The sequence below is a fragment of the Myotis lucifugus genome, unplaced genomic scaffold, assembly GCF_000147115.1.
Source record: "Myotis lucifugus unplaced genomic scaffold, Myoluc2.0 scaffold_454, whole genome shotgun sequence".
Lineage (NCBI taxonomy): Eukaryota > Metazoa > Chordata > Mammalia > Chiroptera > Vespertilionidae > Myotis > Myotis lucifugus.
The window spans coordinates 247249-263645 of record NW_005871502.1 but is presented as its reverse complement, the minus strand read 5'-3'; the positions used below and the strand labels follow the sequence as shown (position 1 = coordinate 263645).

At 50.3% G+C, this 16397-nt stretch overlaps 1 protein-coding gene across 1 annotated transcript; it reads right to left on the bottom strand.

The window, feature by feature from the left end:
- Positions 1–714: 714 nt before the first annotated feature.
- Positions 715–9780, bottom strand: LOC102432366 (interleukin-36 beta-like). Its single transcript, XM_023744359.1, is given in 6 exon segments — positions 715–920; positions 923–976; positions 6143–6341; positions 7116–7249; positions 8561–8668; positions 9704–9780. Coding segments are annotated over 5 exon segments (699 nt in total). The 5' UTR covers positions 8667–8668; positions 9704–9780.
- Between the last annotated feature and the right edge of the window lie 6617 nt (positions 9781–16397).

Here is a 16397-nt window from a genome sequence, read left to right as displayed (position 1 = left end):
GTCAATGGCATACTAGGACTCAGGGGCATACAAATCACAGTAACAACAAGATATTCTTTATACACTGGATGAACAATGGTTTTTAATTTAAAAGTAAGTTTTGGTCAGGGAAGGAAGGATAAACACATCATTGGGAGTATAAGTTGGTAAATCCACATCAAAAGGCAGATTGCCAGTATCTGTTGAAAATAAAAGATGCACTTACAATATTTTTTGAGAAACTGTTATGTAAGAGGCAATGGCTGGCACATAAGGGGAGTAAATAGGCATAAAAGACACAATCCCTGTCCTCTGTGTATCGATAATTTGGTTGAAAAGAGAGCAAAGGGGCCAAGACAAGAAGAAAAACTTGAGCACAAAGTCTAGCAAAAGAAATGTCACGTGAGAAGGCAAAATGCTATGGACCTTAAAGGAGACAGATAGTGCATTTGGTTGGGGAGATGAGGAGAGGTCTCTCAACACTTCAGACATGTGGGATATTAGAGACATGGGCAGTGAGATACACAGGGATGAACGTGTCTGAGATGTTTGCATGAGAGGAGGTGTTGGAGGAAGAAAGCTGATGTGTTGAGAGTAACTAGTAGAGGAAAGACGCTCTCTTTAGATCTGTCTCAGCCTCAGTTTACACCAGAAAGCAGAGCCTGAGACAAGGCTTGCATGCAGGGTGATGAGAAGGGAACAGGAGTAGGGGCTGGGAAAATGGAAGCAGGAAATCTAGGGCAGCCAACGCAAGGATGTGTTCTTGGGCTCAGCACTGCCATGGGCAGCTATGACCAAGTCCTGCTGGGACCCTCTGAGGACCATGTACATAGATTGCATCTCAGAATTGTCCACCAAGTGATGGGAGAGGTAGCATTTCCCACCCACTCCCATCCCCCACTGGTGAAGGTCTCCTCTGGAGCAGCTCCCTCTTACTTCCTGTTTGCGCATGCATGAGTGCCAAGCAGGTCCCTGCAAGTGTCCTCCCCCAGGTGTCCTAGGCGTCCCAGAGCAGGCAAGAGAGATGGCTGGTGCAGCAGAGATGACTTCTCAAAGCATAGCAGTGACTGAGGAAAAGGCAGGCTAGCAGGGTATAAGGTGGGGTTCAAGGGTTATCCCCAACAATCCTGGGCAGTGAAGCTACAGGAGGTAATGCCAGAAGGACAGGTCTTGGAACAGATTATGCCTGGCTGAGAAATGCAGACTTAGCAATGATCACACTTGTCATGTGCAAAGAAGGGCAGGGTCTCTTGAGAGGAGAGCCCATTGCACGCACATTCATGTCCAGGATATTATATAAATTGCAGCTTATATGTGATTGGTGATGTGAATTTGTAGATTTCATTACAGGCTTTAACTAAAGTCACCCTCACAAAATGGACAATGGGCTTAAAAACATCCCAATAAAGAAACTGTGATTGAAGGTTCTAGTAAAATTCCAAAAAATAACAAGAAAGTGTCATAGCTGACCTACTTCCAGCCACTTTAAAAAGTAAAATCAAAGACAATACAATGAGTTTCAAGAAGTTGCCTGAAAAATAATTCCAACTGATATAAGTGATTCTTTGAAACATGGATTGATTTGCATTCATATTGTTAATTTGCATTCATATGTTAACAATTCACCTTTAACAAAAATATATACTACTAGAGGCCCGGTGCACAAAAATTTGTGCACTCGCGGGGGTGGGGGGGAGAGGTCCCCCAGCCCGGCCTGTGCCCTCTCGCAGTCTGTGACCCCTTGGGAGATAACGACCTGCTGGCTTAGGACTGCTCCCGGGTGACAGAGGGCAGGCCCAATCCCTAGGTGCAGCCCCTGGTCAGGCTCAGAGCAGGGCCAATTGGGGAGTTGGGGCGCCACCCCGTCATGCACAGAGCAGGGCGGATCAGGAGGTTGCGATGCCACCCTCAGTCACGCTCAGGGTAGGGCCAATTGGGGGGTGGGGCATTGCCCCCTGTCACACTCAAGGCAGGGTCGATGAGGAGGTTGCGGCGCCACCCCCTGTCACGCACAGAGCAGGGCCAATCAGGGGGTTGGGGCGCTAACCCCTGTCACTCACAGAGCAGGGCCGATCAGGGGGTTGGGGCGCTGCCCCCTGTCACACACAGAGCAGGGTCGATCAGGGGGTTGGGGAGCTCCCCACTGTCACGCACAGAGCAGGGCCGATCAGGGGGTTGAGGAGCTCCCCCCTGTCACTCACAGAGTAGGGCCAATAGGGGAGTTGGGGCACCGCCCCCTGTCACACACAGAGCAGGGCGGATCAGGGGGTTGGGGCACTGCACCCTGTCACACTCAGGGCAGGGCCAATGGGGAGGTTATGGCTCTACCCTGTCACACACAGAGCAAGGCCCGTGGAGGGGGGTTGGGGCGCCACCCTCTATCACCCACAGAGCAGGGCTGATCAGGGGGTTCGGGCGCCACCACTGTCACACTCAGGGCAGGGCTGATGGAGAGGTTATGGCTCTACCCTGTCACACACAGAGCAGGGCCCATGCGGGGGGTGGTTTGGGGCGCCGCACCCTGTCACACACAGAGCAGGGCAGGGCAATCAGGGATTCCGGGCACCCTGTCAAACACAGAGCCGCAGGGCAATCAGGGGATTCGGGAGCTCCCCCCATCAGGCACAGAGCAGGGCTGATCAGGGGGTTGGGGCGCCTTCCCCTGTCACGAACAGAGCAGGGTGGATAGGGAGGTTGTGGCCCCCCCCCCTGTCACACACAGAGCCACAGGGCGATCAGGGGGTTGGGGAGCTCCCCCCTATCAGGCACAGAGCCACAGGGCGATCAGGGGGTTTGGGTGCTGCCCCCTGTCACGCTGATCCCGGTGCCTGGATCCTTGCTGCTCCACTGATCCTAGTGCTGGGAGGCATATTACCCTTTTACTATATAGAATAGAGGCCTGGTGCACGGGTGGGGGCTGGCTGGTTTGCCCTGAAGGGTGTCCTGGTTCAGGGTGGGAGTCCCAACTGGGGTGCCTGGCCAGGCTGGCTGAGGGGCTGAGGGCTGTTTTCCGGAAGCGGGTGACTGAAGCTCCCAAGCGCTCCTTTTTTCTTTTTTCTTTTTTTATTCTGGGCCAGCTTTAGCTCTGAGGCCTCACTGCTGAAAACATCGATACAATATTGCGGTCTGGCTGGCTGAAGCCCGGCTGACTGAAAGCCGGTTTCTGGGGTTTTGTTTAGCTTCTTTTTTGCAACCTAGTACATAGTTGCTTAGAGTTGCAGCTGAGAGGCCGGTAGCGGCAGGTGGGGATCGTTGGAGTCTGCAGTCACTGGAGCAAGCAAGCCTCCCTGCTCACTTCAGTGCATGGCTGCCAGCCGCCATCTTGGCTGACAGTTAATTTGCATAAGGATATGCTGATTAGCCAATGGGAAGGGTAGCGGTCATACGCTAATTACCATGTTTCTCTTTTATTAGTGTAGATGTGTCAAATTATTAACTATCTAGAGGCCCAGTGCGCGAAATCATGCGAGACCCAGACTTACCACACCACAAGACCCTTCAATGCCCCTCCTGGTGACCAGTCATTTGGTCATTGCAGCATTAAGGCTTTACCGTTACTGGCTTTTTATAATATAGACTAGTAGCCCGGTGCATGAAATTCGTGCACTGGGGTAGGAGGGAAAGGGGCCCCTCAGTCTGGCCTTCAACCTCTCCAATCTAAGACCCCTCAGGGAATGTCCAACTCCCTGTTTGCGCCCACACTTTTAACAGATAACAACTCCATTGTTGTTTCTTTCTTATGCTTAAAACCATTGGAATTAGTAGGTATTCAAAGTGTGTATACATTTTGGGGGGACACCCTGTATATCTCTAGTCAGTGGTGATAGAAACCAACAGCAGATTTGGAACCCCCAGACAGGGAACCTTGCTCACTCCCCACATGTCTCCCCACTTCACTTTCCACCTTCGTGGGCAGCAGGATAATCAACGTTTTCTCTCATTAATTCAGAAAAGCACGTCCTGTCACCCGCTGCCCGGCAGGAGTGCGCTAGGCCCCAAGCAAGCAAGGCTCAGTCAGGGCAGCCTTCGCTCATGGGTGCTGGCACCTAAAGTGCACATTCCTCCTCTACAGTAGCCCCGACTATCCCACTGTTTCACTGAGAGGACGGAATTCCTCTCCGCCTCTAGGTTCTTGATCTTGAATGCTGAAAGAAGGCACCTCAGCGAGGGCCGCCTGCGCCCACCAGGTGTGTCTATCTGCATCTGCTCTCGCCTCAGCACCTGCATTAACCCCCCAAAGGTGATCTCGTAGCTGCACTGGCCTCCGTGGGAACAGAGCTTCACCACTCCGCCCTCTCACTGTCATCTCACAGGCGCCCACCCTCAGCACCCAGAACACCCAGACACTCTCCAAAGGACGTGAGCGCATCAGAGGTGATGTGTGCTCATCCTGTGGGGGTGTTAGGCATGCTGGGTGATGGAAGTGCGGTGGGAACTTGTGCACGCCTTGGTTTGCAACTGTTGCAGGCGCGGGAGGGTGACAGTGTGCTGGGGAATGTTCGCACACCAGGGAGGATGTGCACACCGGAGGCCTCTGGCTTTGCAGATCCACAAACCCCCATGCTGCAGCCAGGAGGACGTCAGTCTGGCCCGCCACGGTGGCTGTCCCTGTGATTCTGCACCTTCTGGGCCAGGAGGCGGATCTTGAGCAGCCACTCCTGGGTGCTGATGGCCTGCAGGCACTACTTCAGCTCAGCCTGCAGGCTCCGCTTGGAGCACTCACAGCTGTCACCACCGCCATGTGGGGAGCACAGGTCGCCCTCCACCGGCCTGCCTCCCCTGTCCAGAGGCTCTCTGCGCTGCTCACCTGCCCAGAGTGACTGGGGCTGGGCAGAAGCCAGGCGTCCTGCCCTGCCCAACCCCAGCCAATCCGCTCCTGTGCAAGCTGCTGCCCTGCCGGGAAGGGTCATGGATCCGGGTACTGGGACCACGGACAGCCTCAAACACTGCCCCCGCCTGGCAGGGTCACAGATCCGGGTCCCAGACTGTGGACAGCCTTGCCTGCTGCCGCCCGCCTTCAGTATGCAAATTAGCCACCATCTTGTTGCTTCAGGGTGGGGGTCCCCACTGGGGTGACTGGCCAGCCTGGGTGAGGGGATGATGGCTGTTTGCAGCTGGTCACACCCCCTTCAGGGTGGGGGTCCCGCTTGGGTGCCTGGCCAGTCTGGGTGAGGGGCTGAGGGCCGTTTTCAGGCTGGCGGGCGACTGAAGCTCCCAGCCTCTCCTTTTTTCTTTTCTTTTTTTTATTCTGGGATTTATTTACCTTCTATGGCTGTCACTGGAACTGAGAGCCGGCTTTAATTCTGAGGCCCGGCTGCAGCTCTGAGACCTTGGCTGCTGAAAGCAAGGATCTGGGTTTGTTCTATAATTGAAACAATGTTGCAGTCCTGCTGGTTGACACCCGGCTGACTGAAAGCAGGTTTCTGTGGGTTTTTTGCTTCTATAATTGTAACAATGTCTCTTAAACTGCAAGCTCAGAGGCCGGCAGCGGCAGGCGGGGAACTTGGCTTCCTCCGTCACTGAAGCAAGCAAGCCTCCTGTTCGCTTCAGTGCCTGGCTGCCGGCCGCCATCTTGGTTGGCAGTTAATTTGCATATCGCCCTGATTAGCCAATGGGAAGGGTAGCGGAGGTACAGCTAATTACCATGCTTGTCTGTTATTAGATAGGATGGTATTAAGAATTTATCATGAGTATGAACATGTAAAATTTTTATTTCATATTTATCCTATCCTTTACATTTCTCTTTGGGAGTAATTTCCAATATTTATAATGAACATGCATAAAATTAATAAATAGTATTTGTATTGAAAGAGTGGTAAGAACAAATATGTTTGCAATTCACATCTCTAGGCCATGGGTTGGTGGGAAGAATAGGAGATGGTTGTGTACAAGGAGCATTTGGGATGTGGACTTAACTAGACTTGACAGCAAAGTGGATAATAGGACAAGATCAGGAAGGAATAAAAAGTGACTCTTGGGTTTGATACTGGAACGACAGGCCGTGGGAGGCATGGTGTGCCAGTGCATGTCTAGAGGAGGTGGCATTGGGTGCTGAGCATGAGGCGGACTGTGGATGGACATCACTGCTCGGTGGTCTCTCTTACCATGACCTACAGGTTCTCTGTCCCAGAATCAGCCACCCACAGCCCAGGCTACAAAGAACTGAAATAGAAGTTGGTGTTGTAAGTTTTGCCCCTGTCATTGGTGAGGGTGACAGGCTGTCCCACCTGTGAGGAAGTGGCTATGAACCAGCCGAGGCAGGCGACGGATTGGAAGGAGGAGGTGGAGCCCTCTATGCCACGCAGAAAGAGAAAGGACTTCTGTGCCTTCTTCTCCTGGTACAGTTTCATTATGCTTTCCTTCTAGGAGCAGAAAGAGGCCTATCAGAGAGGATTACTGGGAGGAGGGAGCTCAACTAACTCAGCCTCAGGAGTGACTGCTTTCCCCACAGGGAGGACCATGGCTGATGAGAGGAGGATGCCAGGTGTCAGCACAGGCAACACTTCACTTCCCAACAGCTTGGCTGCCCCTGAGATCCCACAACACCAGGCACTTCTGATTCTTTGAGACAACACCATCTTTCCCAGAACAGAGTGGGGCTCATTGTGTCATGGGTGCTCCTGCTAGGCACCCATCTACAGGTTCTGACCAGTATCACGAGATTCCCAGTCTCATGTGGGTTTGCACATTGCAGCGTCCATCACAGCAGAAGGTTGAGCTTCATGACTGTAAATACTGCTTTCAGTGCAGGCACCACAGACATGAAATCTGCAGCATCCAGACTCACAATCTACCCTTCTCTCCTCCGTGTGCCGTGGCCTGAGCTCACATGGGAGTGCCCGGCATCTCAGAGGGTTTCTGGGAGGCAGTTGGAGAGGAAGAGGAATGGAGAAGCTGCAGTCCTGGCCTTCCTGAACTGCCTTTGTGGTGTCCTTTCTGGCATTCAGAGGATGCTCTGACATTAAAGTAAGTGTTACACCCATTCCAACGGGAGCAGGTATTGGCTTGGGGACTATCTAAGTCAGGTTTCCTTACAATGAATAATCCAGGGTTGAAAAATGTTATTTTTACTCAGTAATATATTAAATTAAATTGAAACTCACAGTACTTCTCTCATTCGCTGCACAACCACTCACCTTAAGCTGCAAAGTTGGCCGGCCCTCAATTTCTGCACAGAACAGACACAGATCTTCCTTGACTCCCAGGTATATCGGACTGCCTTTTTCATTAGAGATGTCCGGGTCTGTGCATGGCACTGAGAAAACAGTAGCTGGAAATAGGGAGATGGAGACAGGCATCAGCTCCAGGAGGCAGCAAGGGGGTCCTGCCAACACTCTGTTGCTCCTCGCAGCCCCGTGCTGACCAGCCAGGTCTGCCCAGAAGGCTCCCCCAGTTAGCCAGGGGGTAGAACTGCTCCATCAGAGATGGGTGGTGGAAGCCCATTTCCTTTTCCCCTCCTTCCTATCAGAGCCCAGTTTCCCCAAAGTAAAGATAAAATTCGCCACCACACTTGCAGCAAACATAAGTTGTAGTCCATGAGCTCTAAGTGGAAGTGTAGTGTGGGATTTCCAAGAATGTTCTTTAAGGGGAGCTCACTCAGCTGGAAGGAGCACCTTTTTTGTTAATCCTCACCCGAGGGTATTTTCCCATTGATTTTTAGAGAGGGTGGGAGGGAGGAGAGACTCAGAGAAACATCGATATGAGAGAGACACATAGATTGGGTGCCTCCCACACATGTCCTGACCAAGGCTGGAGATCGAGCCTGCAACTCGGGTACATGCCCTTGACCTGAATTGAACCTGGAACCCTTCAGTCAGTGCATGAACTCTCTATCCACTGAGCCAAATCGGCTGTATATCCTGTGGCTTCCTTCACTTAGATGACGTTTGGCGTGACCTTGAGATTCACAAGGCAATATGGGCTCATCACACTGGCCTGTGGTTGGCATATAGCATGGTACGTTGTATATAGGAAAACAGAACGATGGTAGGAATGAAATGTGAGCATCAAGAAGAGCTTTTTAGTATTAAGCTTGGAAATATTATATCAGAGCATGTTTGTCAGTGACAGAAAAGACCCAATAGATAGACCAAGGTGGGATATGCAGGGAACAGAGGGATGAGATCAAACACTGAATCCTAGGGGGCGGGAAAGAGCTGAGTTGCATTGACTTCTTCCCACAGCTTCATTGACTCTTGATAGGAGGAAGACATATTCTCCTGTTACCAGAGGAGAGGACACCAAGCTAGAAGAGTGTGCAGTTTGGTGGTGGAAGGTGAAGGAATTTAATCTGAGGACATGGGTAGCAATGGATGACATTTAAAGGTGAGAAGCTCTGAGGAAAAGCAGCCTGACTGAATGGACAACCCCTTCCTGTTGACATTTTCTTTGGCCAAAGAGAACTGCCCATCCCTCACTCCTCATTTCTAGGTACAGAGTTTCCTATGCGGGAGGGAACCGCCTTGTCCTTCTTGCTCTCCTGTGGACACTGAGCTGGTGCCAGAAGTAGGAGAGGCCATACAGGTCAGCCCCATCCCCAGTGGAGCTGGTATCCCTTTAAGAGGCAAACATTGTCACTTACCAGGTTTGACTCTTTTGCTAGAAGGAACTGCGATTAATGACTCTCCCTCCAGCACCCACACCATCTGTTGACGATCACGAATACTAAAGGTTCCTGGACGTCCCATACCTACCAGGTGACGGGGGGGAAAAGCACAAAGCACACGTGAGGTTACCATCAACTTCAGGACTTGGGCTGCATCCTGTAATACAGTGGTTTCCCCACCCTCCCCTTCCTATTCAGTTTTACTTCCCTCGATTTCAGTTACCCACAGTCAACTGTGGTCAGAAAATATTAAAAGGAAAATTGCAGAAATAAATCATTCATAAGTTTTAAAATGCATACCGTTCTAAAGTTGTCATGGGACCTCACATCACCCACTCCATCCCACCTGGCATGTGAATTGTCCCTTTGTCCAGCGTGTCCTCACTGTATACAGTCCCCACCCAGGAGTCACTTGATAACCTTCTGAGTTATCAGATCTACTCTTGTGGTATCACAGTGCTTGTGTTCCAGTCACCCTTATTTTACTTAACAATGACCTCAAAGCTTAAGAGTAGTGATGCTGGCAATTCAGATGTGTCAAAGAGTAGCTGTAAAGTGCTTCTGTTCAGTGAAAAGGCATGTGATGTGTAGGAAACAACATATGTATGTGGGGTTGGGTACTATCTGTGGGTTCAGGCATCTGCTGAGGATCTCGAAACATATCTCTCTGAGATTGGGGGGTGGGAGCCACCGTACTGGCTTATGAATTTCTAGGGTAGATTTACGGTTGTAAGAGTGGCTATAGGACAAAGGGAGGGGCTGTTTTGTGGATCAAAGTGTCTGAAATCATGGTCCCCAAAGATTTTCAAGGGATATTAGTAACTTGTCCTTCTCTGATTGACAGTCTCTGAGTACTAAAAAAATGCCACAAAAAATGTTAAAATTGGTCATCAGAATGTTGTTTGTTTTTTTCTTAGCCCTCTTTATCAAAATAAGTAAACAATTCTAAACACACATAAGATGAGAACTAAATGCTCTGAGATTTTCAAGTGCAGCTTTCATGATGTGAGTATTTTAGCAAATAAATCTGTAGCTGAGCAAATGAGAGAACCTTGTGCCTTATTGTCCTTGGGGAGGCCGGATGGAGACCGCCATGCTGGTTTGTAATTTGCCACTTACTTAGTGTGGTGCCCCCCTTGTCTTTAGGTTTTCTGTGAAGAACATAAGGCAGACCAGATGGTGGCGAGGAGGTTGTCATCATCTGGCCTGTGAAAGAAGGAGGGAAGAAAAACACGTTATTAATTGCCCTGCCCTTCCCCTGGAAATGGATGAAAAAATTGTTCGGAGGAAGCTGCCTGGAGATCCTGACCCAGCTGCACATGTGAGACTGAGGATGGGAAGAGCATGTTCCCAGGCCAGACAACCCCAAGTGGAATCTCCCATCTCTGTCGGGACTCGATGGTCCTGGCTCTCCGGGCAGTGATGGCCCTGGGGTTCTCTCTACCCACCACATCTGGGGTTGCTAGGAGGTTCCAGAGTACCCCCAGGCACCTTCTAGGATGAGTTTCTGGGTTTAGAGAGGGTGTTTAGCCCTGCACAGCTGGTAAGTCATCAGTTCTCCTGACTTCAAGTCTGAGCATCCTAAGTGACTGGCAGCAAGCCTGTCTCTCTGCCCCCATCTCCCCAGTTCCCCACCCAAACAGGCATCTCTAAGGACCCTGCCATGGACATCCACAGGCTCCAGGTCACAGGACACATATCTCTGGGCTTCTGGTCAGGGCAGCAGGCAGCTCCCTGAGAAGACCACAGACTCCCCACAGTGAGAAGCAGTTGTTCACCACCCTCCCTGCCTCAGGACCCCCGGTGCCTGATTCTACAGTTATCCTTAGAGAGGGAGTAGGCAGCCACCCACAGTCATGGAAGCAGCCCAGCTCCTCTGATGCCCTGAGCCTTCGACCCCGGGCCCCTCAGCCCCAGAGGCTCCTCAAGGCTAGACAGGGCCCTGAGAGAGCTCCCCGCCACATGGCTTCTGAGCAGCAGAAGTTACCTTTGTTCAAAGGGATGCTCTTGTCCCTGGGCCAATGCAACCTTAGACTCCACCGCATGCAAGGGCTCCTTTAGAAAACTGATCAGGAACTCGGGCCTTCTAATGAGCTTTTAAGGTCTGGGTCATTTCCTGGTCTGGGTGTGCCCACGTTGTCAAAAAGGCTGGTCTGGCACAGAGGTCCCGGGAGTGTCACTGGGTGACTGGGAGGCAACACAGGTGTGGCCGTTCTGGGGTCCCAGAGAGACCAAGGCAGGTCAAAAGCCAGGAAATAATGGTGAAGAAACACGGATGAGGCCAGTGCTTTGTAATCAAAAATTCCTTGGGACCGCCCTGGGGACAGAGGTGTGACATGTCACTGACTGAGCCACTCCTCGTTCAAACCATTCAGGAGTTTTACACAACCAATATGCAGAGCTTATTCCATGTTGGAAAGCTAAGAGAAGTACCTGATTAATCATTTAATCCTCACAACAACCCTTGAGGGGCCATTAATCTTTACTTCTTATGCAAAATACAGAGACCCTAAGAGATGACAAGATTTACCCAAAATCACATGGCCAAGTTACAAGCCAGATGTCTCTGGTCTTAACCACTGCATAGTGTTTCCAGCAGCTGAGACGTGTGTGCCTGTGGCCCATGATGGGTGCTGAAACCTGCACCAACGCAGGGGATTGACTCGTGGGCCGGCGGGACCTGGGAGGCTTCCCAGCTCTGACTGGGATCAGACTCGGCCTCAGCAATGGCAATGGCATGGAAGGGAATCATTACTTTTGAAGCCCAATATTGTTGGTCAGCCCTAAATGTTAAAAAATCCTACTCATTCTTTGCCAAAATGTGCCTCCCTGTACACTCACAACCACGGGCTTCAGTTCTGTTCTCTGAAATCCACTGTGCACTCTCTCCCCAGATACTGCCATAGCCCCTCCCTGGTCTCCCTGCCTCTGTTCTCACCCGAGGAGTGAAATGTCCACCGGCCAACATCAGGGTCAAAGGTGTCGTGTGGTCATATCACTCCCCTGTCAGAACTCTCCAATGGCTTCATCACACCCAGAGTAGTAACCGAATCTCTCAGCATAGCCCACCTCTGCCCCTGCCCCTGCCCCTGCTCCTTTGACTCCCTGCTCCAGCTGCGCTGTCACCATACTGTTGTCTGTATCTATGTGTCATATCTCTATATTTTTTTCTTACTTAATCCCTTTACCTTTTTTCACCAAGTCCCTCCCCACTGACAGCTGTCAGTCTGTTCTGTGTTTCTATGCTTTTGTTTCTATTTTGTTTGTTAAATTATTTTGTTGATTAGATTCCACATATAAGTGAGATCATTTGGTATTTGTCTTTTTCTGACTGGCTTATTTCACTTAGAGTAATAATTTCCAGGTGCATCCATGCTGTCACAAATGGTTAGACTTTCATCATCTTTATGGCCAAGTAGTATTCCAAGATGTAAATGTATCACAGCTTTTTTACCCATTCATCTACTGATGGGTACTTGGGCTGTTTCCAGATCTTGGCTACTGTAAATAATGCTACAATGAACATACGGGTGCATATATTCCTTTGAACTAGTGTTTTGTGCTTCAGATATATTCCCAGAAGTGGGATCACTGGGTCAAAAGATAGTTCCATTAAAAAAAAAATGTGTTTTTTTTAAGAGAGAAACATCTATTGGTTGCCTTCCACACATGCCACACTTGTTGTTTATTGATTTATTGATAGTCATTCAGACAGGCATGAGGTGATATAAACTTTTACATCAAAATAAACCATCAACAAAATAAAATCTCACCCCACTGCATGGGTGAATCTGATACATCTGATAAGGGGTTCATTTCCAAAAAAATATAAAAAACTTATACAACTCAACACCAAGAAGACAAACAACACAATTTAAAAAAAAAAAAAACAGGCAAAGGATCTCAATTGACACTTGTCCAAAGAGAACATATAGATGGCCAATAGACACATGAAAAGGTGTTCAACATCACTAATCATCAGAGAGATGCAAATTAAAATGCAAGTATGATCTTATCACCTACATGCCAACTCCATCCGGCTAGGGCACTTGTCTGTCTCATTAACTATGTGCCTTGTTTCAGTAATGGTGTCTGGTCCATAATTAGACTTCATTAATATTTGTTGAATATACAAAGGACTGAATGAAGTGTCCCCATGAGTAACAGGAAAACTGGGAGGAGAAAAGGGAGTTGTGGTAAGGGACTAAGGATGCTCTTCCACCAAATGTCAGGGCTGAAGTGCCCTGGGAGACCCTCTCAGACAAGGAGGGGAGACTAGCTGCTTTGTTTCCAACTGGAGCCAACTCTGGGCCCAACTTGGCTCCTTGGCCAATGCCAGGTGTGAGGAGGGACTTCTGGGGAAAACTTGACAAGGTTCCAGCCTTGTACCCAGGAGGCCATATACCCCAGTTGGCCCAAGAGCACCCAAGTCGGTGCCCATCACTCTGGTGTAGTTATTAATAGAGCCCCTTCCACTCTCCTCCGTGTCCACAACTCTAGGGAAATGACTGACAATGGACAGGCAGAAGAGACGCAGTTCTACAATTTTGTAGGATCCCTGAAAGATGAAAGCTCAGGGAATGTCGTGCTGTCACCAGGAAGAAATATAATCTCTGACACCAACGTGGTCACTCAGAGGCTGGAGGCAGATCTCAGCAGAGGGGAGGAGGTTGGACAACGCCTATGGGCCCTGGGAGTCAGCACTATGTTTGGAAAAATAGTATCCCAACATCTTTCTTCACATCCTGGGGACAAGTAAAAATGTGATGGAAAGACTACGTGGGTTAAATGTCTGAGGAGCCACATTGCAGAGAACAAAGTTCACTGCTATGTGGGAAGGACCCATGTTCCATCAAAAGTTAGACAAGATAAGTCTTCAAAATCAATATGCTCTCGATGGCTGGGAGGCATATGGAATTATGGCTTGTGAGTTCCTGGGAAGCCCATGGCGATGTCAGAGCCCCTGCCAGGACAGGGCAGTTACTTCTCAGTGAGCTGTGTGCCAGCATCATGCACTGAAGTGTGGAGTGTGATTTCTAATCATGAGGCCCTATTTGTACCACCCCTCCCAGTAGTGAGGCCTGCAGAAACCTGAGTTTGGGAAGATACCACCTTCCCAGCAATCCTTGCTCAGGGTGTATGACAAGTCATGGCCGCTGCAGCTGACATTCTCCACACAGAAAGCCTCACTGAGCCTCGGGCAGCAGGAACCCGCGGGCACCAGTGCATGAAGCGGCCTTCACAAGGCAGAACCACCTTCCTTCCCCACGTGTGTAAAGCTAATTCTAAAAAAATGCTTAAAGTGATAGGAGGGTCACAAACCAGGCCTGAGCAAGGAGGGCAGAACACACCTTCAAGAGCAAAACCAGGAAGTTAGTCATCAGCCTTGAGTTTGAGGAAAGAAACTGTAGGGGACTGCCCCAGGGCTAAGGACTGGATGCTGATGCTGCAAAATGACGCACAGCAAAGTTAATCCTAAGAGCGAAGCCCTCAGTAGGTGAGGCAGGGGTGGGCCTCCTGAGACTGTGCAGCTTCTGCCGCTCCTGGTCCAGCGGCAGCATATGCTCTGCCAGCCTCACACCAGGAAAAAACAGCCCAGGGTACAGTCCTCCAGGTCCTCAGAGGACAAGTGCAAGCTGCTTCTCCACTCCAGGGCACCTCCTGGCAAGGCCAGCTCCTGGCACCCTGACCATGTGGCCCCGAGATCACTTCTCTAGATTGGCGGTGAAGGGAGCCTGGCTCAGAGGCTCCAGGGCTCTGAGCTAGCAGATGCGCAGTGTGTCTTCCAGGTAGGAAGCTGGAGCAATGCTGTCAGAGTTCACTGCCCCTGTGGTGTGCCCAGTCTCTGTCAGCCTTAGGCCTCCAGGCTGCTGAACCAAGGGGAGAGGGTCTGGTGGGTAAGTGTCCCAGTCTCCCCTCCTCTGGTGGGACCATGCCAGGGTTTCTCAGAGGGTTCCCTGCCCCTGTTGCCCACAGCCCTGACCAGCACTACAATTCCCTTCATTGAGTTTCTTGAGATCCTCTCCTCAATGAGTTCCCTCGTTTATCCTGGGAACAATCCACACTAAGGTAGCAGTTTAGTGTCAAAGGCAAGAAACTTATATTCAAACTAGAGACCCAGTGCATAAAATTTGTGCATCCGGGGGTGGTCCCTCAGCCCAGCCTGTACCCTCTCTAATCCAGAACATCCCTCTCGCAATCCGGGACTGCTGGCTCCTAACCACTCACCTGCCTGCCTGCCTGATCACCCCTAAACACTCTGCCTGCCTGACTGATCGCCCCTAACTGCTCTCCCCTGCTGGCCTGATTGCTCCTAACTGCTCTCCCCTGACAGCCTGATCACCCCTAATGGCCTATGCCTCGGCCCCCACTAGGAGGATGTCCAGAAGAATGTCCAGAAGACGTCTGGTCTAATTAGCATATTACCCTTTTATTATTATAGATGATGTGTGTTCGAAATGTGGCTTTGCAACTTTCAGACTTGTGTCCTTGGCAAAGTTCTTTGGCATTTGTGATTGGGCCAGGTGACTTCCGTGACAGCAGTGTGCCTTACTGGACCGTGCAGGTTAAAGGAGACTATGCAGACCCCCAAATATGACAGCTTACCTAGCAACTGGCCTAGTGAGGCCCCCACATGTGTCACCAGACCCCACAGTGCCTCTACCAGCCTTTTGGCTATGACCAGCAATGGATCACCCTAGTCTTCACCTTTCAGCTACTTCATCAGCCTACCTGGCCACATAAAGACACCCTCATGTTCACATCCTATAACCTCCCCAGGATCCTGGCTGCAGGGGAGCATTATACTTGTGTCCTGGGTGGCCCCACAGCCTCCTCCTCGGGAGTGTAAAATCATAAAGCCCCACAGGTAAATGTGCAGCAGGTGTCGCTGAGTCGGAACTAGGGTTCAAAATCCAGCTGTGTCTATGAAGAAGAGCCGCCCCAGGTGTCCATCAGCATGAGCTCTCTTCCATGCTCTAGGAAGGAGTCTAGGACATCACCGCTGTGCTCCCTCTACAGGACTGACCCACTTGGATATCTTGAGGGAAGGGGTTCAGTGTTCTGCCATTGGGCACTAAGAAGCAAGCATCCAGGACACATTGGGATTAATGCAAACTCACTCACACCACATGAGGGTCCTTTCAGATTCCTCATTTCATCCTGTAAACACACGGAGCTCTGTGTGGCCAGGCTCTTAGTCCAGAGTGATGGGGTTGGAAGGAGGCTTTAGGGGTGATACCCAATAGCCCAAGGCCTATACAAACCACTCCCTAGTATGGAGGTGACACCGTGTATAGTCAAGAGATAGAGTCTCCCGAGAAGGGACATTGTGTCAAATATGAAGAAGAAAACTTCTCTCTGTGCAAGAAAAGGACTCCGTGGGGATAAAGTCTGTAGATAAAGTCTCCCCTCTTTCTTCAGGTAGCCAAACTAGATCTACCTTGGGATTTCATTTCTTAGCCCAGCGATTTTCAACCGGTGAGACATAAGAATTTTTATAACATGCAATACCTATTTACTTAGGGGCACTGACCTCTTTTCCATTAGATCGTGAAATAAAATTTAAAAAATGACAAATAGCCATCCGGTGTGAATAAATCAAAATTATACCCATTTTTGTCCTAGCTGGTTTGTCTCAGTGTAGAGAGAGTCAGCCTGCGGACTAAAGGGTCCCCGGTTTGATTCCATTCAAGGCACATGCCCGGGGTTTCGGGCTAGGTTCCGGCAGGAGCCGGCAGGAAATGTGCAGAAGGCGGCCAATCAATGGTTCTCTGCATCATTGACGTTTCTCTCCCTCTCACTTCCTCTCTGA